At 39.7% G+C, this 27,973-nt stretch overlaps 1 protein-coding gene across 2 annotated transcripts; it reads left to right on the forward strand.

The window, feature by feature from the left end:
- Window positions 1-3,428: 3,428 nt before the first annotated feature.
- On the forward strand, window positions 3,429-27,899 carry ASMTL (acetylserotonin O-methyltransferase like). Of its 2 annotated transcripts, none has more exons than XM_066313538.1 (13): window positions 3,429-3,547; window positions 4,553-4,684; window positions 6,408-6,455; window positions 7,081-7,145; window positions 8,124-8,185; window positions 10,159-10,267; window positions 13,769-14,195; window positions 16,576-16,738; window positions 18,518-18,702; window positions 20,386-20,515; window positions 21,628-21,771; window positions 22,276-22,398; window positions 27,567-27,899. In XM_066313538.1, the coding sequence occupies exons 1-13, from the start codon at window positions 3,455-3,457 to the stop codon at window positions 27,779-27,781; spliced, it is 1,896 nt and encodes a 631-aa protein (XP_066169635.1). In that variant the 5' UTR covers window positions 3,429-3,454; the 3' UTR covers window positions 27,782-27,899. The 2 variants fall into 2 exon arrangements, with proteins under 2 accessions (XP_066169635.1, XP_066169634.1); XM_066313537.1 differs by lacking the exon at window positions 27,567-27,899 and adding an exon at window positions 24,471-25,495.
- The last annotated feature ends 74 nt before the right edge of the window (window positions 27,900-27,973 follow it).

Here is a 27,973-nt window from a genome sequence, read left to right on the forward strand (position 1 = left end):
CAGAGCAAGAAATTCAGTAATTACCACTCCTTTAAAAAAATCCAAGAGCCACATCTCATTTTCTTCAATTAGAAAACACTTTTGGTGGTCTCTGGTTTTAGGATTGTCTTAACTTTCATGGAAAATATATCAAAATTCCACATATTTCCCATTTATTTGTTTAAATTTCAAAAAGTCTGTTGTGCAAAGCAGAATTCAGTTAAGGGAAACAAATCAGGCTTGTTCTCCTCTTCAGTTAATGGGATGCCACACCTAAAAAAGAGGATTTATGTTGGGTGCATCTCTGAAGGCTCTATAGGTGTTTAGAGACAGATCTGTCTTTGTTCCTCTCTCAAAACAAGCTGTCAGGAACAGGTGTTCTTTCAGCTTAAGTCTTTCCTTTATTCAGACACACAGATTGGGATGGAGCCACAGCTTCATTGCTCTGTTGGAGCACTGAATAAAATGAGGAAAAGAAGAAAATTTGGCCTGCTGGTTTGATACATAAATCTTTGCATTATCATCTTAGCCCTCTGGAGTGTCTGATTTTAGTTTATCATGCTTGCTTATATTCAACACAAAGCAAGGCATAGTATAGAAAGATTTCTCTGGATAAGAAATTTGTCCCAGATTCTAGGAACACCCTAGGAAATTGCAATTTCCCTTTTTTTGGTTAGTAATGCAGTCACATTGAAGATGTAAATATATTAGGATTTATATTTATGTTAAGCTTGCTAAGTTGTAATTTTTTTTCCAGAGGAATAACTCCACATCTTTTTCTGTGCATGCCAGGAAACATAAGCCTCTGTTACTTGATGAGATTTTTGTCCTTTTATTCCATTGTTATTTATTCCATTATAGTTCCATAAATTATATTGGTATCATAAGAAAGGTACTATGGTTTTCATTTCTGCAATATCTTATTTCTGCAATATCTTTTCAATACGGAGCAGTGTCACACTTCACAGCCCTGAAAAATGAACAATGAATTTGTTCTGACAAGCTCTAGGACAAGCATAGACCTCCTTTTTCACACAGGCCCTATTTTCTCCACTGGCTCTCCAGATATCCCAGAATTATATTCAGTATTCTGGATTTGCAAAGCACAGCTGTCTACATTCATAGTTTTACTTAATCTATGGTTCTTATTTCTGTTTTCAATTCAGCATAATTTCCCTAGATTCTTTGTATTTTATAATTACTTGAGAAAAAATGTCATTAAATTTTCAAGTCTGCTCTCAAGTCATCACCACTAAAAAAAAATTTTAAAAAATAGTGATGTACAGCCTGTCAGGTTATGGTGACAAATGGCTGATCCCCATGCATCATGACAAGAGCAGGAGGCCCAAGCCTGAGAGGAGGCCCAGCAGCACCACGAGGACAGGAGAGTCCCCTGTCCCAGCCACTCCAGGTGCCACAGGAGCCTTGTCCAAGTTGTGCTACTGGAGAGGTACACACATACAGTAGGTAGGTAGGGGGATGTGTGTGCATACAAAAAAGTTTTTCATCCTGATCAGCCAGAGGGGAACAAAGAGACTCCTAGTGCTGTCTGTGCCTGTGTGAATGCTTAGTGTCCCTGTCCGTGTTGCTCCATGTGGTTTTCCATGTCTCCAAGTACACATACCATACAATGTGTGCATATCTGCCTACTGGCAATGGAGTACATGCTCAGCCCTGCTGCTGGGGGCACCTGGGGCATGGGGCTGTCAGATTGGCAGCCCCTAACACAAACCATGGAATCACAGAATGGGAAAGGTTGGAAGGGATCATCTGGTCCAACTTCCTTGCTCAAGGAAGGCCGTCCTAGAGCACACTGTACTGTGCTTGTGGCACACTGGATTGTGTCCAGATGGTTCTTGAATATCTCCAGTATGGGAGACACCACAGTCTCTCTGGGCAGCCTATCCTAATGCATGGGCAACCAGACATTAAACTTCATCCTCATACTTGGGTGAAAAATTCCTGAGCATCAGTTTCTGCCTGTTGCCTCTTGTCTATTGCTTGGCACCACCGAGAAGAGCCTGGCTCTTCTGCCAATGAGACACATGGTCCATGAGAGAGGCGTCAAAATATCCAAATATGCAACACAAACTGCTGTTTTAATGACCGGACATATTTTTAATGCTGGAGGATACATTTCACTTTCTTCCAAGCCAACAGAGAAAGCATGCAGCATCACACTACTTGAAAGTAATCTGAGTTTTTATGTTCTTTTTCCACTGTTTTTCTACTTTTTCACTTAAAAGGCCAAATAGGAGATATTTAAATTTTGATGAAAATGCTACAGGTGATGATGACAACAGTCACAGAATCATAGAATCATATTGATTGGAAGGGACCTCAAAGATTCTTCTGAATATCTAACTTAATCTTTCAGTTTGTACCCCTTACTTCTCACCCTATCACTTACATGCCCTTGTGAAAAGTCCCTCTCTAACCTCCCTGTTTTCACCCTTCAAGTTCTAAAAGGCTGTTATGAGGTCTCCATGAAACCTTCTCTTCTCCAGGCAGAACAGCCTCAACTTTTCCAGCCCATCTTCATAGTGGAGGTGCTCCAGCCCTCTGATTAACTTAATGGCCTCCTCTGGACTTGCACCAACACTTTCATGTCCTTCTTATGTTGGAGTTCCTTCTGAGCTAAGAAAAAGTGATAACACATCTTTTCCAAATACTTCATGCCAGCATTAGTGGAGCAGAAGGCATGGGATGTTAAACATGATGTGTGTCCTGTACTCACACTGGTGAGGCCACATCTCAAGTCCTGTGTCCAGTCCTGTGCCCTTCCATTCAGGAAGGACACTGAGGTGTTGGAGTGGATCCAGGTAAGGGCAATGCAGGTGGTGAAAGATCTGGAGCACAATTCCCAAGAGGAGCAAATGAGGGAGTTTGTTAAGCCTGGAAAAAAGCGAGGCTTAGGGGTGACCTTATCACTCTCTAGAACCACCTGAAAGGGGGCTGTAGCCAGGTGGGGGTCAGCCTCTTCTCCCAGGCAACCAGAGACAGGACGAGAGGAAACAGCCGCAAGCTGTGCCAGGGAAGGTTTAGATTGGACGCGGAGAAGAATTTCTTTACAGACGGGGTGATTGGATATTGGCATGGGCTGCCCAGGGAGGCGGTGCGGTCACAGTCCCTGGTTCGAGGGAAGGCTGGACGTGGCACTCAATGCCAGGGTCTACTGACACGGTGGCGTTCGGTTACGGATTGGACTCCATCTCAGGTGTCTTTTCCAATGTGACTGATCCTGCGTTTCCAGCCTGCCGTCAGCTGATGCGCAGGTGATGACCGGGACAGCCGCAGCCCTTCCCTCAGCGCCGAGCCGCTGTCCCCACAGGGGCCGCGCCGTGCCGCCAGGGCTGTGCCCCGCGGCTCTCCGCTCCCGGCCCGGCTCCGCCCCGCTGCCCGCCGCCACTTAAGGCCGCCGCCGCGGGCTCCCCGCCCCCGAGCAGCGCGGAGCGGAGGCTGGGCGCCGGCCGCCATGGTGCTGCACCCGGTGCTGGGGAAGCTGGTCAGAAAGCGGGTGGTGCTGGCCAGCGCCTCTCCGCGCCGGCAGGAGATCCTCACCAACGTGGTGAGTGCGGCCGGCGGCCGCTCGCCTCGCACGGGCCGGGGCCGCGGCAGCGGCGGCCTCAAGCGCCGGCCCGGGCCTGCGGGGCCCGCCCGCTCCATGACACCCGTGGGAGGGGAGCGGGGGAATAATAACACGTCTCCTTTCGGAAATGCACCAGTGCACAGCAAAGGCGGTCGTAACCTGTCATTCAGCCCGTACGGCCCCCGTGGAGGAGCGTGTCGGCCTCGCTGGGCGGGCTGCGGGAGGCTTTCAAATAGCGCTTGGGTGTTACCTATCCGACTTAGGTTGCTTAGTATTACCGTTCTTAATAATTCAATCGATAATTGAACTTAAGTGGAAGAAGTAACTTCAAAATACACATGTGTGGAGAAGCAACTCGGCGAGGTTCAGTCAAGTACTAAGTTATTAGAAACATATCATGCCTGCTGGGTGTAGTAAATATACACTGTAGTAAATATACACTGTACAAGTGTAACCTAGAGGCAGAAAGTTGGAAGAATAGTTTGGCATTGTTTGCTGAAACTAATCAGAAACTGTCTGGTTTTGTTTTCTGATTGTCATGTGTATAAGGACACTAAACGTGCAGTAAAGCTCCTGCAAGAATGTGCACTGCTGTTGCATGAGTAAAGTGCTATGGGTGGGTTCAATAAAAAAAAATCAGTAGTATAATCCTCTGTTTATGACGTGATAAGCTTATACGGTTAGTTTTTATACTAAAAGAATAATGAAATTATGAATGAGATTAGGTTCTAATAAATAATGGTAAAATTAAATATATACACCAATTTCAGAGTTCTGATTGTTTTGCTTTAGATTGCTTGCAGAGGGTACGTATGCACGAAACACGGATAGAAGCACTGAGTTGTTCGGGGGTTTTTTTCTGTGTATGTTGCGGGGGAGATGTGTTAAAGTGTAAAAAAGCAGGTGTCAAATTTGCTACTTGCTTAATATGCCTTGGGGGCAATAACGAGATCAGACTGACTGTGTCATTTTCCTGTGTTACAGGGCCTGCGGTTTGAGGTGGTTCCATCCTGGTTTAAGGAGACACTAGAAAAGTCATCTTTTGCAGCCCCTTATGAGTATGCTGTGGAAACAGCAAAACAGAAAGCTCTTGAAGTAGCAAACAGAATGCATGTAGTAAGTTACTATTACAGCAATAAGCTTTTTGCCTTTAGGTGGTGCATATTACTGTGATTTAATTTGCTTGCACTGCTTAAGTGATCCCCGAGTCCTTTTTCTCCACTGAAGGCTAGTGGATGTTTTCCTGTCATTTGTGAAAGATGTCTTGAAACTGCCTAATCAAAAGTCTCATGCCTGCAGTTCAGACCTCCACAAACTGAAGCAGCCTGCATCTTTTGTCAGCGTCATACCTGCTCTTGTGCAGGATATATATTCCAGTTTCTTTGAACAGTCAGGTGTAGGGTTGACTTCATTCCATGTATTTGTTGATTGTGGAGACAGACTTCAAGGAAAAGCACTGATGTGATTCTAGTGCTTTGCTGTAGTTTTCACTGAAAGAGTGACAAGCATAGTTCAGAAATTGTGAATATAGAGGTACTGGAGGAAAGCAGGAAAAAAAATTACTCTTCCTTTGTCCAGAATGTTTTAAAACAGAATTTGTCCATCTAATTTTAAGAAGGGAGAAGCTGACATGATTTCAGGTTCTGTTAAACAAGGCATCCATTTTGTATCCTAAATTTTATCAAAACTAGTGATGCAACTTACACTATCAGTGGTGTTTGACTTATGCCCTTGCCTGTGATCACTGTGTGAACACATAAGGCTCTTTGCCACCAGAACCTGTGTAAAAGTTGAGCTGATTAAATCTCACAAAATGGACCATAATAATTTCTTAATAATATAGCTCTGAAAGAGAGAGGGGTTTGTTGATCTTATTCTAGTGAGAGAAAAGGAATATTGAACACTTTTAAATGAACAGTATTGCCAGATGTGTCACCACTTTTCAGAGCAAATATTGCATGAACTCTAATGTAAATCGTTACCCAGGATTCTGTCAACTACTTTCCAGACAATAGTACAAGATAGGAGAGTGGATTTTAAACCCAACCTCACTAAATAACTTACTTTGGGCTTTCATTCCAAAACCCTGTGCTGGTGATAATGCTAGTTCAGTAGATTTCAAAATGTTTATTCATACAGGAATTAGTGGAACTAATTCTAGATGTTAAACAATTTTGAGCACATCAAGTCTTTGTCTAGAAGAATTGCCTCCCTATAAATGTTTTATTATAATAGTCACACTTACAGACAGGTTTCCTGTCATGTTGTGATAAGTAACAACAGTATACCTTACAATATGCAGGTAAATCAAAACTTAGCTATAAGGACAGATATAGTTTAAAGTCAAGAAAGGTTTACAAGGAATTTTTAAAGATCACTGCCTCTCATATTTAGAAAAATAGACTGTGTTCCCGTTTGAGAGAAGAACACGAAGTGTAGCTAAAAAAGGGGTTTTATTTTTTAGTAAAATCTTGCTTGGAAAAATGATCCTAGAGGGCTGTATTCTCTGGCTTCCAAACACTAGGCACTTCCTTTAAAGGAATTGTTTGCCACCTTGAAGACCAGATTGACTTTTCAGAATACACTTTATTTCCTAGATGCATTTATTCATCAATAAAATATTTGGGCAAATGTTTGGCTTGAGAATGGTGTGGTGTGCTCAAGCCTCACTTTTATGGTGATATAAATGTTTACTATTTTGTGGACAGTGGCTTGTTTTCAGGTCAGTGTGGAGCCCTGATTCTAAACCAGTAAGCTGCTATTTTCTTACCTTAATTCTTAAAAGATTGTGTTGTCTTTGCATCTTCTGACAAATGTCTTCTTTCTTATGCTTTTGCAGAAGCATCTGAGGACACCTGATGTTGTCATAGGAGCAGACACTATTGTGGTAAAAAGTCTTTAGTGATTTACCATTATTTTAATTTATAATACATGTAGAAAATACTTGTGTCTTTAGATTTAAGTTTGAAAGCTGCCTTCACTGTGAAGGCATATCTGCATTATGATACATCTTTTTGGGGTTTGTTGATGTGGCTTTTAGATTTTTTTCCCCAACAAGGTGATTTTTGAAATCTTGAGAGTGAGAAGCCTTGCTACTGGTTTTGGAGATATTAATACTGCCATAAATATTGCCTTGGATCCTCTAATATGTAATGGAAATTTGTTCTCAGGTGACTTACCTGTCAAAAGTCCAGCTCATGTGAGCTATTCAGTGTTGTGCCTTGTAGGAGGAGGTCACTTTACACCTGACATCTCCACAGAGGCAGTGAACTGTTAAGGACAGAAAAAATTGAATTATCCTTTTGTTTGAGAGGTGCAGCCATTGGAGGGCAGAGTGTGGCATCCATGTGCTTGGCACTAAATTACTTGTTCTACCAAAGTATCTGTGTTTGTTCTACTCAATAGACTAAGGTCAGAAGCCCTGGCTGAAATCATGATTTGAAAATACATTCTGACCTCGATTTCTAAAATGTGAGAAAAAGCAGCACACTCACACTGTCTTTCTCTTTTAGTCTGTGGATGAGCAGATCCTGGAGAAACCAGTTGATAAGCAAGATGCCTACAGGATGCTATCAAGGTCTGTAGTTTTAAGTAAATATCAAATTTGAAGATGCAATTTCTCCATTACTTAGATTCTGAAAAGTTTTCCACAGAAGGGATACATGCAAATTTTTTGAGGTTTTGTTTTGTCTGTTGTAAGCTTACTAGGTCAGCCTCTTAATTAAGGATATAAAATGCACTAAATATTAAGCTTTTTAGAACTCCAGGAAAAAAGGAGACAAGATGATGTATCTTTGCATCTATCCAAGGTGTCATGAAAATTTTCACACACTTTCATCTTACAATTTGGTGTGGAATCTTGTGGGGGACAGAGCATGTGAGATGCTTTTGATCGCATCCAAAAATATCTTGGCTAATCTTTTTGGGGCTATTCCTTAAACAGTCTCTTCAAAGAGTCTCAATCACTTGCTATTATACATGTGTTGCTTATGCAGCAGATAGTTAAGTCCTCAGAACTAGTTGGCCACAGCGTGGCACTCTGGAGCCACTACTAGAGAGAGCCAGGGGTAAGGGAATCTGGGCTCTTCTCTGCACTCTGGCTTGCCATGGGATCTCTGGGGCCAGTCTGGATGAAATGATACCACATGCTCTAGTTCCTTATTACATGTTTAGTTTGAGTTGCATCACCTAGCTGTTTATTGCCAGCTTTCAGTGGCCATAAGAGTATTTATGCCAACTGGCCTTTTCTAGTGCATTTGGAATAGTCACTTTCCTGATGTACAATGAATGAGCTGATACCATGGACTACTCTTATACAAGTGGTATTTTGGAGACTTGAGATGGCTGCAGCTTTTGACAGTGTTTTTTATGTGGTTAGTTTTTTTTTTTTGTTTTACCAATGTATTTTCATCAATACTGAAACAAAATTTACTTGTTTAGGATGCATGTCCCATCCGTTGAGTGAAATATTAATACAATGGTCTGCTTCTCAGGCTGTAGCAATATAATCATAATCATGGAGAATATTTCATAATGGACAGTTTTTCCCTGACAGGTTGAATGGGAAAGAGCACAGTGTTTTCACAGGGGTGGCTATTGTACACTGCCGCAGTAAAGGTATGTGTCATTCTATTATGACTCAATATTTGTATTAAAAATTGCTCTCATGATAGCTTGTACAAGTAAGGAAACAGGATGAAAATGTTTCCTATACAGTCTGAATTTGTTTTCTACTCAAGAACTACCTTATCAAAATATAAATTAAAGACTGCCCACAAAAGCCAGCCTTCTTCCTGTATTCAGTTTTCACACAGAAAGCAAAGTGACAAGGCACAATGGAGTTTATAAATACTGTCTCTGAAAGCTGTGAGACTAATTGAAAGGCCAGTGTAAGTTGTGGAATATTCTAAATTAAATTCAAGTAAGGTACTACAGACTGTGAGACTGAGAGCTGAATGTAATCCTTATCAACTTCACTCTATGTTATTCTTATAACAGTTGAGGCTTAATGCCTCAGACTGTTAAGAAGCTGTAGGGGAGCAATACACCAATATTCTTTATCACATAATTTATAGAGAAAGCAAGTGGTTTTTATGGAAACTGTACCATTAATATAATTTGAGGGGTGTTTGAAGGGCATTATGATAATTGTGCCAATAGTCTTTAGTTAGAGCTTTTGCAGACATTTTGCTGGGCATAGTCTTTCTTTACACAAATGAACAGTTTTTAATCTTTTCTGGAATGGTTGCTCTTAACTCTTGTAAAATGGAATTAAAGTTAGTGATGCAGTACTGGTCATATGCTAGTACAGTAGAGGGACAGCTGCTGCAAAAGAAATAAAACATGTAACCAAGGGGTTCCTGTGAGCAGCCCAGCAATGTAAATAATGCCTTTAACTGTTTACTCAAGGAAGAAAGTTAAGTGCACCCAACTGTAGTAGTGATGCCATCACACCACATCTCATTTGAAGTTTACAAATTTGAACTGCATCACAGTGAGATGAATAAAAATATACCTTTAGTCTGCAGGTTCCCCAAGAGATGCAATTGACAGAACAGTTTTGTAGAATATATTTTTATTTACAGTCTAAAATTGCAATATGTTTTTTAACTTGTTAAAGACGAAATTTTTATTTTTAGCTGACTAGTGTTTTTTATCAATACTGAAAGACATTGGTAATCTGTCTTCAAATGCACCAATTTTCTTATTTCATCTAGGTCATTAAATGTTTGGGTGTTTTGTTTTCACACTACCACCATTAGAAGAAGTTGGTTAGCATTCTTCCCTTGGTCTGTCTGTACTGTAGATACTTTTTACTCCTCCTCAAGCGTTTCCACTGCTACCAAAACTGTGGTAACAGGAGATGCTGACCTTGGTGTGTGTGTAGAAAAGACTAGAGAGAGCTAATAATCTGTAATGTGCACTCATTTGTGCAGTGCTGTTGCCTTTTGGAAAAGCTTCTGTCTGCAGTGACAGCAGGCTCACAGTGTACCACATGCAGCAGGGTCGATACTCAGGTGTGCAGCACTTTACTCCACCGTCCCTCAGCCACTTCCAGCTACAGAAGTCCAAAGTAATCTTGTCATCTCTTGAGAGATGATAGGGAGATGACAGTGATGGTTCCAGATGGGGCTGCTGGATACCCAAGTCTGAAGTGCACTTAGAGCTGCACCTACACACTTTTATGACAGCTGCATGTTGAACTCTGGTATGTTGTTAAGAGTTCTTTAACAACAGTCATAAAGTTGGAAGGGTAGCTGTAGCCTTCTTTGTACTCAGTGCTGGGTGTGTGTGCCAGCATCCATAAATAGCTTTGTGTGAGCATTGTTCATTTAAGAATATATTCCACACAGGAAGAGCAGTCTGTTAGCCCTAAGACAAGACTGCAGAGGTTGAAAATGCAAATTCTTACTGTTTTGATAAAGTTGAGTTCACTGTCCCTAAAGAACATCATTAGTCATTTCATACATCTATGAAATATTTATAATTTTTCTCAAGAAAAATTGGCAAATGATTAAGAAATACAATCTAGATGTTGTGCTTTCTAAACTACAATTCCTGTTTCTAATAAAGCCTTTTTCTTTCTGTAGACAATCAGCTAGAGATGGAAATCACTGATTTCTATGAAGAGACTAAAGTAAAATTTTCTGAGCTGTCAGAAGAGCTCTTATGGGACTACATTCACAGTGGTGAGCCAATGTAAGTAAGACCCTCATGTCACCACACAACACTTGAGGATAGGCTTTAGGGTACATTATTAAGCCAGTGTAAAACATTGTCCTGTGTTCTGTGAAATTTTCCTCTGTGTGTATGATAAATGATAGTATGGGTGAGGCAAGGTCACTATTCTTTTGTTCTTGTGTAAAGCTGCCATTTCTCTGGTGAGAGTGATCTACCTTTTTAGAACCCTAATGAATTTGAAAAGTGAAGACTTGAAGTACTCTGGATTAGAGCAGGCACTTGTGCAATATACAATTATCTTTCTGTTAGCACGGGCGTACGGGGATCTTCAATGCCCAAGACAATGCATAGTTCATTACAAACAGGTGAAGAGTTAGTGTTGGATAATCAGGGCACCATGGCACTGTATTGGAAGAAGGCTAGAACTCGGTGTGTTTCGTTTATCAAAATCACTGCTCTGATGCAAGGAACACCACTCAATTTTCACTTATCCTTGTGAAAAGTGAATACACAGTTTGTGTGTGGTGCTGTGTCACAATTCTCCTTCAGCTTATGTGTTTCTGCTACACTGGAAATACAGTTACTGGCCTATATAGGCAACATTTACAAAGACGGTATACCAGACAACAGTGGAAGAAATAGGATGAGAACAGTTACTAATTACTACTCCTAAGATGAAGTTCAATAGATTGCTAAAAATAAAAGTACTTATTTGGAGACAACAAGGGAAAGGAATTTGTCTTCCCTTTCTGTTAGCTGAAGCCACCTGAAGGCATAGTTAGCACTATGGACTGCATATCAGGCGATCCCATGTGAACTTTTGTCCCTGTAGCTTCAATTCTGACCATGTAAGAATATGAATTGTGGTGGTTTTTAAACTCATTTGTGCTATAAAACAATAAAGCCATGTTTTACTGGGGAAAGAGAAATACCAGTGTAGACTTGGTATATACTTCAATGCTTATGTGTAAATGAGGCATATTTTCGAACATGTAAGGTTCACAGCTTATTGAATAGACTGATGTTAAGTTAGATAATGTGGAGAGAATGTTCTGGCAAGACTACAGCTTGTAATAAATTTCTGTGTAGGTTTTTGGAAGGTGATTTTAACTATGCTAATTAGTATGATGTTTAGAGTTAGTGAGCCATAAAGTTGCAGTTTGAAGGAGTAATTACCATGGATTTTAGGAAGAATGTGAGGTTGAAAATTATTTTTGAATATTCCAATTATTTCTTCTGGAAGCAAATATGCTTTTAAGCGGTGCTTTGCTGAGCAAAATGGCTTGTGAGCAGTACTGGGTTCTGTTCATTCTGCTCAGGAGGGTGTGTGACATCAAGGTTTCTCAGGGACCAAAGGTTCAGAGAATGTATTTCATTGCTGTCTGAAGCAGAAGCCGATTGATCTTTTTTTATATAATCCCAAAGATAGGAAGCATTTGTTCTGACTTTGCAAAGGAACTACTAAACACAGTGTCCTGTAAATTTTGCAAAACAGTAAGGAGAAGTATCTCACAGTACTTAGTTTTGGTTTTTTTTTTGGTTCCCCCCTCCACATCCACTCATACAGGTTACATGTTTCTATGCATACAGGTTTTTCTAAACACTTTTGCAGTCAAGTGACCATTTCTTTTTTTGTTTTTTTGTTTTTGTTTTTTTTAAATCTCATATGGCAAAATAGTTTTCTGAAATAATACAAGAATTAATGATCACATGAAAAAATAAAAGAAAAATTACTGGTGCTTATTTGCTTTTTCTCCAAGAAGAAAATTGGCAAATAGTATTTAGGTCAATCATTGATGACAGAGACTAATACTAGAGATACACAGCTGACCTAAAGTATGGGTACAGAAGGAGGGGAAATTGCTGTCTCAAGGTACCACAGTAATCCCAACTTGTATAATTGAGTAGACTTAGTTTCCTCCAGCCTCTTGTACCCAACTTTTTATTCTTACAACTCCTAGCCTGAAAATCCTCTGTGGTTTTAGTAGCTCTCCTGTGATGGCAATGAGACCAAAGGACTACTCCAGTCTGGGAAGGAGCTGATGGCAGAGCCTAGAGCTCCATAGTTTCAGACTTTCCTGTGAAGTAATAAAATGTAGAATGTAAATGTTCTTTTCATTATCCAATCCCAGAACAAAGTGTTGTAGAAAAAGAAACGTGTGGCCAGTTCTGTAAATGTTCTTGCTGGGGGTATGATACCGCTGCTTTTGATGGTCGTAATGGTTTTTTTGCTTTCCTGTTAGCATTCATCAAAATGGCTGCAATTTCATTTAAAAATGAGAAGACAGATTAGTCAATATAATATTCCTAATTTAGTTGATGTAAGTTATAAAAGGAGAAATAATTTAACCAATGACAAAGTTACAAGTTAGTGATTACAATGCAAGATGAAAATAAAAGTCCTGCTCCACAGTTTATAGCAATTCAGAAAATCCTACTTGCTGGTATACTTATTCCTCTGTTTTAGAAGTGCTATTAGAAAGGGAATCCAGAAGTAAGTACTAAGAATGAAGAGCTGTTTCCAGTCAAATCTAAGGTTAAAAAACTTGCTAATTTTTGTGTAGTAACCTTTCTCAAGCAGTTTGCATAATTCCATGCTACCTTCAGTTAAAAGATCCAACACTGACTGACCTTTGGTTTCTAAGCTTGCTGACTTAGGTTTTCAGATTCTGCTGTTATTTAGGAAACATACTTTTAATTGCCTTGTTCCTTGTATGAAAACAGTAAAATTGTTGGGTCTACTGCAGCTTATCTGACTTGTGTTTATTTCCATTCCACTCTGTGGAATTTGCATAATTATGCCTAAAGACAAATCAGATTTCCATGGTTAGTTTCTGCGCAGGTTCATTCCTGTGCCAAATTACCAGTATTACCATGATATCTAGGAGCACAGTGTTGTGAACCACAACTCTATTCTATCTCAGATGGTAGCACAATACATGGATGGATAGAGTTAAATAGACTAGTGTTTGAATAGGTTGTTCTTTCCCAAAAAAGTCCTGTCTTCCCTATCCTCATTTTAGGTATTGCTATGACTGAGATCTGCAAGATGCGTTCTATAATCATTTGAGTTCTAAAAGGTCATCTTTGTTGAGCTCCTTTGGGACATAACATTCCTAAAGGCTTTTAAGCCTCTTACGGAATTGGGTGAGGATCAGTGTGCGTCTGGTGACCCAGTGGCAGCGTTGGTCTTGGTGACACTGTTAGCTTTTTGATAGCCACAACTTGGTTACAACACACTCTGATTGCAGTCACCTGCTGCTTAGGTGATTGTTGCACTTGCACTGTCTGAAGCATCAAGACCTTTGGCTACTCACCCTTAGTAGAAATACTGATCTTTTATATTTATCTTGTGATTTACAAATTGGAGTGTTGAGCCTACCTAGTAGATTTCATCTGCCTCTAACTTAAGTAGTCTTTATTCCAGCCTCTGAAGTACTGGTGGATTATTAGTGTTCTGTGATAACTCTACTCTTAACCTTAATTAGATCTATGTTGTTTTTGCTTTTTCTTCCCCAGGGACAAGGCTGGTGGATATGGTATCCAAGCCCTTGGTGGAATGTTAGTTGAGTATGTCCATGGAGACTTCTTGAATGTGGTGGGATTTCCTCTGAATCACTTCTGCAAGAAGCTAGCAGAACTGTACTATCCACCTTCTAAACATAATGTACAACATAAAAAGTATGACTCTATCCCTTCTGTGGACACTTTTGAGAACCTAAGTGATGGAGAAAGTGAATCTTCAAATTTCAAAGAGCACAAAGTTGCTAGTAAGTTGGACAGCAGTGAGATGGATTCCTCAGGAGCTGTTTACCCTTCTGGAAAGAGTTCTGCTATCAGAACAGGTTTTACAGTACCTTTGGAAGATCAGAATGGAGTGTCACAGAGTGCATCAAAACCTCCATCTAAAATTCTAGAGCTGATGGATGGTTTTAGAGCTTCAAAGGTAAGGGAAAGAAATAAAACTATTCATTACATTGTTGTCTGATACATTTGTTTCACTGGACTCCAGTATGTACCAGGTATTATGAAATACTTCAGCTGGCAAGGAATGTATTAATAATTAGTAAAAAAGGACCATGCATAGCTGGACATTTTAAGTACTCTCAGATTTTCTGCATAGTTCCAGTGTAGCAAAGACATCAGTGAAGAAGGGGAAGAAGAAATTACTAGTAATCACTCTAATAGATCACTGGTCTCCATCAAGTTACTTGTGTTTTAGGAAGAGGTGGGAAAAAAAGTGCTGAAGTGGCAGTGAAATGCAAACTTGTAACTAAAGATCCAGCAACTCTTAGGTGAATGGAGGGAGGCACGCCAGACAGTGTACAATAGTTTTGCTGAAACAGTGGAGAGTTGTTTTCAGCTGAGAAGGAAGACTGTAGCATGATCACATGGTATGGTTCTGTGGGCGTGCTGCTTGCAGGCATGCAAAGCTGTCCTGAGAGGTTTGGAATAAAGTGGCTTTGAGGCTGCTTTATTTGTGAACTTACAGTCTAGCCATAGGCAGTGAGGTTTTGAATGGGTAAGATGATGCTTAGCATTTCTTCAATTTAAGTGAAAATAAATATGGAGAATCATCAGCATGTGGTTGTACATTACTTATAGTGTTTACAGGGATGTGATGTTGAATAGTTTTGTGCAGTGAAAGACAGTGGAGGCTGGAAATTAAAAGAAAAGCTTTACTTTCCCACTATTCCAGTGTAAAGTCGTAGTATGAAGTACTGAATCACATGTTGAACTAGTGAGATTTTTTTTTCCCACTTCATGGATGTTTGTAAAATTAATTACCAGTAACACTGAACTGTGATGTGACAAAACTCATCATGTTTCCATTTCCACAAAAGCTCTCAAGTTTTTTTTTTTTTTTTTTTTTTTTTTTTCATTTTGATTCTTGAGTGTTGCTTCAAGAACTTTTTATAAAGCAGAGCAAAAGCTCCTGCAGGTGAAGATATTGCTGCCTATTTTCCTCTGAACTGCTCTATTGCAGAACAGGAGGTGATCAGGGTTAAATACTTGCAAGTTTAAAAACTTTCAAGTTTACTATGTTCCATATTTACATAGTCTGATCTGCACTCAGATTTTTGACATTTTTTTCTTCTTTAATTCCTTTTTTTATTTTTCTGAACTGAAAATTAATGAATGGGTAGGTCAGCCAAGTTTTCTGCCTTATCTTCTCACCTTCTTTTTCCTGTTCTAATATTTTCCAGTTGGTATCAGTCCAAAGACTGGGCAGGTCTCAGAAGCCATCTGGTTGGTAAACTAGATGTAATTGGCTCAGTATTGTGAAAGCCTGAATTATAATAAATCCTATTTCTTACTAGAATAACAAAGGAAACTGTATAAAGAGGTGAAGATGATAGAATATAGAGACACACAGTAGCAAGACCTACCTCTCAAAGTTAATCTCTTTTTCTCCCTTTGATTTTTATTAAGCAGAATGTCAAGGCTCTTCTTTCCTTGATAACTTTTAAATTCAAATTTCATTATAGTTGCTTGCAATTGTAAAGAAATGGATTCTGTGATAGCTGCATTTGCCTCCACTGTTGTGCTCTCCGTAAGTTCCTTGGTTTTAGGTGTTTTACCTGCTTCAGAACACAAACTGGAGAACTGCAAATTAATTTTGAATGGAGAGGTATATATTACCACCTCTCATTAACTTCACTCTGTGGTTTGGTTAGCATATCTTTGAAAAAGTTCAGCTAAGATTTTCAATTTAAGGCAGCCATTGCCTGTGGGCTTTTCTTCACCATCAGGCACTAGCTCTTCTCTTGTCCCCATTCCATGTGTACACATCCTGTTAAGGTGTGCCTGTAGTACTGTTATCCTATGAAGTTTTATTCTTTTTGTTCTTAATCTCTTTGGGGTTTTTCCTTAATTTAATAAAATAAAGACTTGTATTTTAGCAATTGAAGCTGTTATAACATCTTAGTGGAGGCTTTTAAGTTCCTTATGCTTTAGTTATATCAAATTTAATTTGATCTTTTGGTATGGGTTCATATTTTTAAGAATGTTCTGTAAGGTCAAAGAGTCATATAGATGGGGAAGTGCTAAATATCTCAATAAAGAAGTTTCATACAAAATTTGTAAGCTGCATTCCAGAGTACTCCCTTGTCTCCCAAACACTGTTAGTAAAAGTTCTGTCACTCAGCCAGGATACTGAAACCCTCTGAGAAGGAAGGGAGCAATTTTTAGGAGGTTTGTTAAATTGTGTTGAATAGTTTAACAGTAGTTGTGTGGGATAGTTCTAGGCAAACAATATCATTCTTTTGTTTTTTGATTGCAGTCTTTTAAACACAGCATGCTAACAGTTTCTTACCTACACACAGGCTCTGTTTGTAGCCTCTAAGCTGAAGATATTTGATCATCTGAAAGGTAAAGGTCCAATGAAGGCTGTGGATATTGCAAGTGATATTGGAACCTCTGTGTGTGGAACTGAAAGACTCCTTGATGCATGTGCTTCTCTTGGATTACTGGAGAAAACACCACAAGGTGATTAATTTATCCTCCCTGCAATGGCCTATGTTACTGAAAGACAGGCAGGACTAGAAGAGATGCTTTTAAGGTTGCAGGTCCTGACTTGATACTGTGGGTAACTTGGATTTGGGGCAGAGGGGAATGGATTGTTACTCCCTTGCTTTCATTATTAATAGCTGAAATTGTTTCATGTGGGGGAAGACTTTATGTAATGAACGCATTCAAGTCTCCTTTATGGAAACTTTAGATTGTTTTTGCTCTCTGGACACAATACTGACCAAATTTCTAAGAAAAGGTTGCATGAACAGTCCCAGGGAGCAGTGTAATAGCTCACATGTACTTGAGTCTTGAGTCACAACAACCCCATGCAGCACTACAAGCTAGGGGAAAAGTGGCTGGAAAGCTGCCCAGTGGAGAAGGACCTGGTGGTGTTCAAGAGCAGCTGAGCATGAGCCAGTGTGTGCCCAGGTAGCCAAGAAAGCAAATGGCATCCTGGCCTGTATCAGCAGTAGTGTGGCCAGCAAGACCAGTGACTGTGTCCCTGTGCTCAGCACTGGTGAGGTCACAGCTTGAATCCTGTGGTCAGTTCTGAGCCCCTCATGACAATAAAGACCCTGAGGGGCTGGAGCATGTCCAGAGAAGGGTAATGTAGCTGCTGAAGGGTCTGAAGTGCAGATACGATGGGGAGTGGCTGAGGGAGCTGGGGTTGTTAAACATGAAGGAAAGAAGGATCAGGAGAGACCTTACTGTTCTCTACAGCTACATGTAAGGATCTGGTAGCTGGGCAGCAGATGTTACTTTTTACAAGTAACAAACAGCAGGATAAGGGGAAACAGGCTCAAGGTATGCCAGGGGAGATTTAGATTGAATATCAGGAAAAAATCTTCCCTGAAAGGATTGCCAAGCATTGGAACAGGCTGCCCAGGGAGGTGGCTGAGTCACCATCCCTGGAGGTATTTAAAAGGTGTGTAGATGTGGTACTTGGGAACCTGGTTAAGTGGTGGACTTATCAGTGCTGGGCTAAAGGTTGTACTTGATAACCTTAGAAGGCTTTTCCATTGAAGTGATTCTATGTTTCTATGTAAAATGACTGTCAATTTCCATTTTCTGCTGCAGCAGTGCTGTCAAGTCTTCAGCAGAGGATCAGGTTTTTAATAGGGAGTGTTCTGCAATGTATCCTTCCTTGTGGACAACTTAAATTTTAGTGCTCATAACTGGAACAGTCCTTAAAGGTGTATGTAAATGAGGGAGTCAGTATTAGGATTAACATTTTTCAGTCCACACTGTGCTGTTCTAAGTTTCCATGTGCATCATTTACATAGTAAGACTTGAAATGGTTAGATAGGAAGAAAAGAAAATAAAGAAAGGGGTTCTTTTTAACTCTGTTAGAGGACATGACAAATGAAAAAGACCTAAAGAGAAAGCCTATTAGAGAAAGCTTGAATTCAGGGAAGAAGCAGCTATAATCTAAACAAAAATACAGTCAAGAATGAGGAACACGTAATACTGTCTCTTGAATATTAGGTATCTAACTAAGGTACCATGGTTAAAAAAAAAATAAATCAGTGTGTATCTATATTTCCCAGCATCTAAATTCTTTTTTGAAACTGAGTATTTTCTCCTTTAAGAATGACAATACTTTTGGAATTAATTACTTTTTGTGCAAATTTTTAGTAATAGATTGTAAGATCAGGATTTACTAGTTACTTGTGCAGGGAAACATGCCTTCAGATTTTAAACAACAGTTGCAAAGTACTGAAACAAAGCTGGTTACAACTGTGTTCTTCCCATAAGGTTACAGTAATACAGACTCAGCAAACACCTTCCTGACCTCAGATGGTAAATACTCACTTCACGGCTACATTATCCATTCTAATGATCACCTCTGGCCTCTCTTCACAAACTTGGAGTCTGCTGTCAAAGAAGGGAGCAGGCAAAATCATCGAGCCTTTGGAAAGAAAGCAGATGATCTATTTAAGGTATTTTAAACTCCTATTAATATCAAAACCAGCTGTGAGGAGCCCAGAACTGATCTAGGGGCAAATGGAGTCCGAGCTGTTTGAAGAAAATTTGTCAGTCTCAGAAAAGGTAGAAACTCGCCAGTCCCAGGCTTCTGTTCCCTTCAACTTGAGGTTGTGAAGTAGTGGTGCAATCATAGAATATACTGGAAATTTAGGTGCTGATAAAAACTCTTCAAAATTAAGTGTTGCCCATCCCACTGACACACTCTCAGAACAACTTCTGGATCTGCTTAATTTTTGTTTGTGTCCTTTTTATAACACCAGATAGTACCTTACCACATGTGTATTCTGTCCATATTGGATGCCAGTCAATTGATACTGATGTGCATCCAGTTTAGGCTGCGCTGTGTAGTTCAAGCTGGTTTGTGTTGATGCAGTGGAGAAGGGATCTAATCTCCTGTGAAGTTTTGTATAAGCTTCAAGCTGAAACCTATTAGTTGATAAAATTGTAATCCTTCTGCCACCTGTTTCCATCTGTGGCATTCCATTCCCAGTGCTAGCTAGACCAGATGGATGTAATCAGATGGAGACTGACTTAGGGTTGTTACTAGTCTAACTTGTCAATTACCTATTTGGTGAAGCAGGTTGAGAGCCATAAATATTTGTGCCTGTGTAAGCAGAGAGCTGGTAGTGTGAGTAGGAGAATGTCTTTGATAGCACTGCTGGCTTGAATTGTACTTCAGACTACATCCTGAGGTCCTTAATTTGTATTAAACTTCAAGATGGTGATGAAGGCAGTCTCCTGAAAGAGATCTACATCCCTCATGTATAGTCAATGGATTGAAATGAGGACTTCTGAAGACTTAAATGCTCTGCTAGCCTCATGTTAGTACTTAAATAACTGGAGGACAAAAAGGCCATTGGAAATCATTTGAAGGGTCTTTAAAGGAAGTTAAGATACTTTGCTTTAGGATAGCTGTTGCAGTAGATGCCTAAATTTATATACAAATTGAATGGTTTAATGTTTGTGAACTGGAGCTCATCCTTTGTTAAACATCTGGGTTATCAACTTTGCTTGTGTCCAGTTTGGACCTGGGCTCTGTATGTGTACAGGATGACATGTCTGAGCAGAACTTGTGGGGCTGCCTGTGGCACTGTGGACACCACAGCATAGTAGTCCAATACATGGTAGTTGCAAAGCCAGCCATAACTGGTGAAATCTGTATAAAAGTGAAATGTAAAGGAATTTGTGTGTCCTTGGAAAAGTAAGGGCATGAGGTTCTGCTCCAGAATGCTTGCTTCTTCCCTAATCAAAAAAAACCCAGAATGATCTTTAATGTTTCTGATTTATGGTATGATCCAATTATCTGGTTATTTTCCCTTCATGGCAGAATAAATGTTGGAGTGAAATGAAAGCAATTTGTGAGGATATCAAGAAGGAGCACAAGAATTTTTCTTTCAGTCTCTTGAATCTGTCCTTTCAAGATGTCTGTGTGATCAGAATTTTTGAGAGGATGCAAAAATCTGTTTTAATTACTACAGCAAAGGATTTGGATAAACAAATAGTCAGTGGCACTTTTAATGGACCTTTTCATTTGGGGACTTCTGATGTTTACTGCATTCACCTACTGCCTTGGTTGTATGTAGCTTTAATTAACTGATGATAATGTTTTAATTATGCTGCTTTTTCCCCCTTTTTAGGACTATTATCACAGCCAGGAGGTAAAGCAACGTTTTATGGCTGCCATGCACAGCATTGCTCACCTGACAGCGAGAGATGTGGCTACAGCGTTTGATCTTTCACAGTTTAAATCTGCTTGTGACTTAGGAGGTATTGCTTGTAATTGAACTCGTATACAAATTAAAGGAAAAAAGCTTGATTTCAGTTCTGCATTTTATTACCTAAAGGACATTTTAAATGTATACTTATTAAAAAATATAAAATGTCTTTTTTACTAGAACTGCAGCAATATTATCCATCATTTTTCTGATACTGTAATACTAAGATGAAAGAACAGTGCAGCTAATTGAAAACAGAGTTACCTAAATGTTATATTAATAGTTTAAGATAAGTGAATGTTTGTCTCAATCAGTTACACAATTCAAGGCAGAAAAGAAGATAAAAGTGGTTCAGATTATACAGCATTGGGCTGGGAGTGCCATTTTCAGCAGTGTTGTTGCTCTTCTTGGACACATCCAAGATTTTCAAAAGTAATGAAAGTTGTGAACTGCTACTGGGGTATCAAACTTGAAACACTGCACTGCTAAAACAAAAGCTTTGATTATTTTCTGGTGGGTTTGTATTGTGTATTGTTGTAGTTATATCTGAGATTTCCACCGAAATGTTAAAGACCAATGATATACCTGAAGAAACTCTGCTTTTTAGCATTCCTTTTTTTTACCCTGTTCTTGGAGATGCACAGAGCAAGTGTTATTACATAGGGAAAGATCCACCAAAGGAGGAATACTTTATTTAGTGCCTGGGGAGGTGGACAGCATCTCAGAGGAATTAACCCAATACTGGTACAACTGTTGCTACTTGTGCAGAGACTCCAAAACTTCACAGTCTTTATTATGCCGGAGAGTGTTTGTCAAATTTCATGTATCAGTGCTTTGTAAATGCTTAACAATTAGAGGTGTTCTTCAACAAGTAGAAGTCTTGGTCTTTTTACTTACATTTTGATACTCCCCAAAAAAACCCTGAGGTACTTATATCAAAGGTCACATTTGCAATTCTGTGTCAGTAAGGAGTTGTGCCTGCATTCCACAAGCTTTAAAACCTTGCTCTATCAACCAGGAAGTCCTGTTGCCCATGTTAGTTGTTGAGCTGTCTACCTCTGGTTCTGATTGGTTGTCTCTATTTTAATATTTTATACAGCCTTGTCTTTAAAAATGTTTGCAAATTCTGGAAGAAAATATTTGATTTCTTTAAACTTTTAACAGGTTGCACTGGAGCTCTGGCTCATGAATTAGTACAAGTATACCCAAATCTCAAGGTCACAGTGTTTGACCTTCCAGAAGTCATTGAAAACATCTCTTACTTTCAGCCTTCAGGACGGCACACTGCTGCAGTGACATTTGTGTCAGGTAAATGTAACACATGATCTTCTATCTGATTTCTGTTATCCTTGGGCACAGAACGAGCTGTTTTGCTGCTGCTCCAACCCCAGACACATCTTAGTACAGGGCAATGTAGGTTCACCCCTGCTAAATGGGGACATGGTATTTTTCAAGATTGTGGGGACAAAAAATGTTTGGAGAATGTGGCTCAAAAGGTATGAATTAGTAAGTTTTTGAATACCACTGGAAGCAGAGGCTGCATGTGCTTGTCTGAAGTATTTAATTTCTAGACAAGATCAGCATGGTGACTAAAAGGAACTTTGTCTCCTTTCTTGCTTTCAGTTTGCGCTCCATTTTTTTTGTTAGAGAATTCTTGTCTATGATCTGCTCTTTAACTACACTTTCCTTATCTGCAAATCAGGGCATGCCTGTACCTGTTCATTCTTGTTACTTCTGTACTCTCCTGAAGTGTACCTTGTTTTTGTATTATGTACTCTGTGGTTTCTGTAGGAATGTACTGTTTTCCAACAGGTGACTTCTTCAAGGATAATCTTCCAGAGGCAGATCTTTACGTCCTTTCACGTGTTCTTCATGACTGGCCTGATGAAAAGATACATGTGCTGTTAAGCAAGATATCAGCTGTTTGCAGACCAGGTATGTTTTTTTCATCTTGTGAGCTTAAAGGTGCATGTTAATGTACCTTTAATGAGCACTGACTAATGCTTTTCCAGTAAGAGCTTACAAATTTTTTGTTCAATCATAATAGCCTTTGCCTGAAGGTCTAGACTTGCATTATGACAACACTAAGAAAAGAAGGAAACAAAGCTGCAAACAGAAGTATATAATAAGCTTTTACTATAGTTGCAGGCTTCACATACAACTGTATCATATCCCCCTTCTCTGTCATGGCCAGTCTTTCTTACTAAGCCCTGTATCATCAATTAAGCATGTGCTTATTTCTATACATAAAATTAGCCCAACTAAAGTTTCTTTGGGGTAATCAAGAAGCAGCGGTTTGTTTTGCTGTTGTTTTACTGTCTCAGTAGTGTCCAGAGTATAGTAAACTGGCTGAAGTTCAGTTCTACTTAATGCACATATGCCATGAGAAATACACAACCTCTTTGACTTTCTACTGTATTTTAATCATTGAATTATCAGAGTATCCCAAGGTGGAAGTGACCCCTAAGGATCATCAAGTTTAACTCCTTGTTTCTTGAAGAACTAACTAAAACTAGTTCATATGACTTAAGAATGTCATCCTGATGGTCCTTGAACTCTGGCAGGTTTGGTGCTGTGACCATGTCTCTGGGGAGCCTGTTCCAGTGCCTGCCACCCTCTGGGTGAAGGACCTTTTCCAAATGTCTAATCTGAGCTTCCCCTGATGCTTCATTCCATTTCCTTGTGTCCTGTCACTGGTTCACCAGAGAGAAGAAATCAGCACCTTCCCCTCTACTGCTCCCTTTGAGGAAGTTGTGTACGGTGATGAAGTCACACCTCAGCTTTCTGTTCAGTCTGAACAGATCAGGGGACCTCAGCTGCACCTCATGGATCTTGCCCTCTTGGCCCTTCATCATTTTGGTCACATGCACTGAGGCACCCAAAACTGCACACAGAATCAAAGAATATGCTGGGTTGAAAGGGACCCATCAGGATCCTCAAGTCCAACCTCTAGCCCTATGCAGGACACCCCAAGGGTCACCCCATGTGCCTGAGAACTTTGTCCAAACACCCCTTGAACTCAGACAGTCCTGGTGCTGTGATCACTTCCCTGGAGAGCCTGTTCCAGTGCCCAGCCAAGTACCTGATACCCAAACTAAACCTCCCCTGACCCAGCTTCATGCTGTTTCCTTGAGTCCTGTCAATAGTGAAGAGATCAATACTTGAACCTCCATTACCCCTCCTGAGAATGTTGAAGACCACAATGATGTCTTCCCTCAGTCTCCTCCAGGCTAAACAAACCAAGTGACTTCAGCTGCTCCTTATAAGGCTTTTTCTTGAGACCCTTCACCTTCTTTGTGGCCCTCCTTTGGATGGTCTCTCTACTAGTCTAATATATATATTTATATTGTAATGCTCAAAATTGCACACGGTACTTCAAGGCAAGGCTGTACCAGCACAGAGCAGAGTGAGACAATCACCTGGGTAGTGATTTACTATCCTGTGCTTGGTGCACCCCAGAACATGGTTGTCCCTGTGGAGTGCCAGGGCATGCTGCTGACTCATATACAGGCAGTATTAAAGATCAAAGAAGAGAAAAAGTAGAAAAGCCTGACCACTGAGATCATCTGATTTCTTAATGCAACTCTATGTGTGAAGTTTGTTTCAGAGGAGAGGATGCAAAATAAGACCTAGCCCACAAACACTAACACTGATTATAAATTATAAAAAAATTTGGGGTGAATGTCTTAATCTTATGCGAGGTTTGGATTATGACAGATGCTTACAGGAGTTGTTTGGTTCAAATGAAAGCAAGGCTGAGTTTAAGAGCGTAGGCAGGAAGTGGTCTGAACTTCTGGAGACAATGCTCTAAACTCTCCCTTTTTTTTAACAATTAAATGGTAGTTTCCAGGAAGAGATCACTGAAAGTAAACGTCTTTCGCTGATTTCCACTGAAGACCATTAAAAAATCAGTCTGAGGGGTTCTCTAACTGTCTCTGAAAAAAAACTTTTAAATTGGAGCTAAAAATACTGACACGGAACCACTTCTGGTTGTTTTGGAAATGCAGGAAGTGCCTTGCTAGTGGCAGAAACTGTGCTCGATGAACAGAAGATGCACCCTCCTGTAGCTGTGCTGCAATCCCTCAGCATGACTGAAGGCAAGCAGAGAAGCGGCTCAGAATATAAACAGCTACTGGAGAAATATGGATTCACAGATGTACAAATTAAGATCACAGGGAACTTATTAGATGCCGTTCTGTGCTTCAAGAAGAGTCTGTCACTGTAGTGTGCCCGGAAGCAATCTGGGATGCTGAATTTTCACCCCCTTACGCAATATACCCATCATCAACCAGCTCATATTGGCAGTTGAGAACCATTTGGGCCCTTTATCTGAAGTACAGTTGTTACAGGCCTTGCATACAAGTTTGAGTGCAGCTTCTGCCAGAGTGAATTCTGGGCACTTTCAAAAGTGTCTGGGGCAGGCTGAAACTCCTGCATATGAAGTACCTTAATGCCCAGTTCTTCTACAGACTGTATTGAGCTTAGACATGCCATAGCTGTGTATAACATGTAAAGTTAAAACTGCAAGCTTGTACTGAGCTACATTAATGGCTTAGGTTTTTTTGGACCTTAAAATTAAAGAGAATTCTCCCTCTGCAGTGTATTCAGTGGTTACTACTAATTTTTATCAGAAATTAAAAATTAATATTGTACCATCTGCCTGAATTTGGGGATGTTAGTCCACTTTTTCACTGCTGTGTGGGACTTCACTCAAAAACATCTCATATATAGTCTTTTTAAGCACTTTTTCTACAAGCAAAAGTGAAACCAGAACAAACCTCATACATGTTCCTACAACAGCTGTAATGTCATGAGGAACTTCAGTCTCTGGCCTCCAGCCACAATATGTACCTGCACAGGGGGCAGCTGCGAACTGTTCATATTGCTTACTGTCACTTCAGGGGCTTTCTGAATATGGTTGAATGGCCATATATGCTTTCTGTCTCATTAATTGAGATGAGTTTTAGGATTTATGTATAAAACCTTGTATGAAAATTAAAAAATTAAAGTTTCTTCATGCATCAGTTTTTAATTGGAGAAGTGCATGCTCTATCCAGTCTCTTCATATAATTTGTCACTAATGTTTCCTCTCCTAATGTTTATTTCTTTCCTGATACTTCATTGATATTTATTTTTTTTTTCTTTTTAAAGTGTAGTGGAAGCCTCTCTGGAGATTAAAGTTACACTTTCAAACTAGTTTTCTTCTCTGTCATTTGTGAGCTTCTTGCCTGTCCCTTATACAGAGTAGTCCCCATAAACCAGTGTTCAAGAGGCTGTACCAATACTGAATCACCAACCTTAGCAAATTGGAGAGGGTTAATGAGGAGGATTAAGGATTGCATCCGCCTGGTTATTACTTAATCAGGAGTTACTTTGCTCCTTGACCAATGGGCAAAGAAAAAGTGCCATAGTGGCTACTCTCATCAGAAGAAACAGGCTTCCTACAGAGCATTTCAGGTGCACAAAATCAGGGAAATACAGACTTTATTACATTGGGGTTTTTTAATTCTTCAGAAGGTTTCTATGAATGGAATTTTGACTGATCTCATCTGTATAGACTTTTAAAATAGTTAAGGTCAAATATTCAACAAATGAATAAATCTAAAATGTTTCTTTTCCACAGTGACATGAAACTGGCTCTTAGCTTAACAGGTTTGTATGCTGAGAGAGACTTGTTCTGGCACTCAGATGTGCTTCATCTCATAGTTAGTAATGAAGTTCTTAATGCTGTTCCTTAAGCTGCTCTAAGCTGTTTGAGTCAGAAACAATCAAATCCTAAAGTGGGCACACCTGTAACTGTCACAGACTTCAAAACTGTGCCCCTAAGTCCTATGTCTCTGACTGTAGAATTTGAATAGAATGTGTTTGGCTACCACCCAGCCTTCATCTACTCTGGGATTAAGGCACAACACTAAGCATTAGTCCCTTGGGCATGGTGTCTGTGGTCATGCACCACATCTTTGCTCTCCAAGGGTAATTAAGTGTTGGAGCAGGTGGCCCAGGGTGGTTGTGAAATCTTTGTCCTTGGAGGCTTCCATGTGTGAAGCCAGCCCTGAAGAAGCTGAGCTAATTGCAAAGCTGCCCCGATCTGAGTTGGATGCTGGACTAGAGATCTCCTGTGGTCTGTTTCAGACTCAGCTGTTCTACAATCATTTAATACAGCTCAGTCACCTGAGGAATTATAAGCTCATCTTACTAATATACAAAATTAGTTTTTCAGTTGCTCTGAGTATCTTTTGCTGACTGGTAGAAGGAGTGGATTTAATAGTCAAACACTGAAAAGATTTTCTAAGCAATATGCATTACTGAGGAAATTGTTTCCTGACATGAAGAATGAGGAGGGTTAAGTTTTAAAACTTCTTGATGATTGTTGAACGACTGAGGTGTACAAGTTGGAATGGCTCTGATGAGATTGTCTTAAAGGTCAGAAAGATATGAATGTTAGGCTGCACTTAATAATCACTGTGGACTGCTATTTTGATCTGACTTGGTGTGAAGCCAAAAGGCAAGTATGTATAGCAGTGCTTTTGTCATTAGCCCTCTCTTGGCTTCCCTTTCCCCTCACAGGTCTGAATATGGAGAAGACTCTGTAAATAAGATAATTTAAGTTCAATTTCATCCTTAAGTCAGTCCCATCACAAAGAATTCAGGTCCTACAGTAATAATGTACAGGATGTATTGAACAGAAAAGAAATGCTGACTTTTCCTCTGCTTCTGTAATGCTTGCCATCCACTCTTCTCTCTGCTTGGCATCAGTTCAATATGAATGTGAAGCAGCAGAATATCCCAAAGAGATGCAACTCTATTCCTGTATTACTGTGTTCTATAGTCCTCATGCCAAGTCTACAGAAGTCATCCCCTTTTCCCCTGAAAACAGAGATGTGACTTGACTTATGAGTGTTTGATCACTCCATACTGTGAAAGGGAATTCTCTGGGATTTGTGAGAGGAGTGGATTATTCATTTAATAGTGGATTAGTCATTTAATAGCAAAGCAAATCCATAAATGATAAAGGAAATCACCCAGATCTTTTAGTTTGCACCCCTCTATATGGTAGCAGAATTTTTCTTGCCAGATAATGCATGCATTTGTTTGTAAATTAGGCTGTGCAATTTTGCTGGCTGAAATGGTGTTGGATGATGAAAAGAAGAACAGGAGCACAGCTCTGCTGCAATCTTTGAACATGCTTGTGCAGACAGAGGGAAAGGAGAGAAGTGGCTCTGAATATCAAGCCTTACTGGAACAACATGGATTCACAAATGTCAGAATCAGAATAACAGGAAATTTGTTAGACATCATTCTCTGTGTTAAAACCTAGAAAAATATATATTAATTAGTAGTCTGGATGTCTTGTGTTTGATGTTTTATGTAATGATGTAATTATGCAAATACATTCTCAACTTGCCATCAATACTATAAACAAGAAATGTAACAAATGTCACCTTTGTGGTGTTACTTTTAAAAGGAAGGAAGGATTGATTGCATTTATTTTAGTCTTCAGTAGAATGAT

Source organism: Sylvia atricapilla, chromosome 2, assembly GCF_009819655.1.
Source record: "Sylvia atricapilla isolate bSylAtr1 chromosome 2, bSylAtr1.pri, whole genome shotgun sequence".
NCBI classification, from domain to species: domain Eukaryota; kingdom Metazoa; phylum Chordata; class Aves; order Passeriformes; family Sylviidae; genus Sylvia; species Sylvia atricapilla.

Bases quoted from the DNA above. Each gene is read 5' to 3' on its own strand.
- ASMTL (XM_066313537.1), top strand. From the start codon at position 3,455: ATGGTGCTGCACCCGGTGCTGGGGAAGCTGGTCAGAAAGCGGGTGGTG. The intron at 6,456-7,080 runs GTAAAAAGTCTT...TTTCTCTTTTAG, and splicing joins TAGGAGCAGACACTATTGTG to TCTGTGGATGAGCAGATCCT. The intron at 16,739-18,517 runs GTGATTAATTTA...TCTTCCCATAAG, and splicing joins ACTGGAGAAAACACCACAAG to GTTACAGTAATACAGACTCA.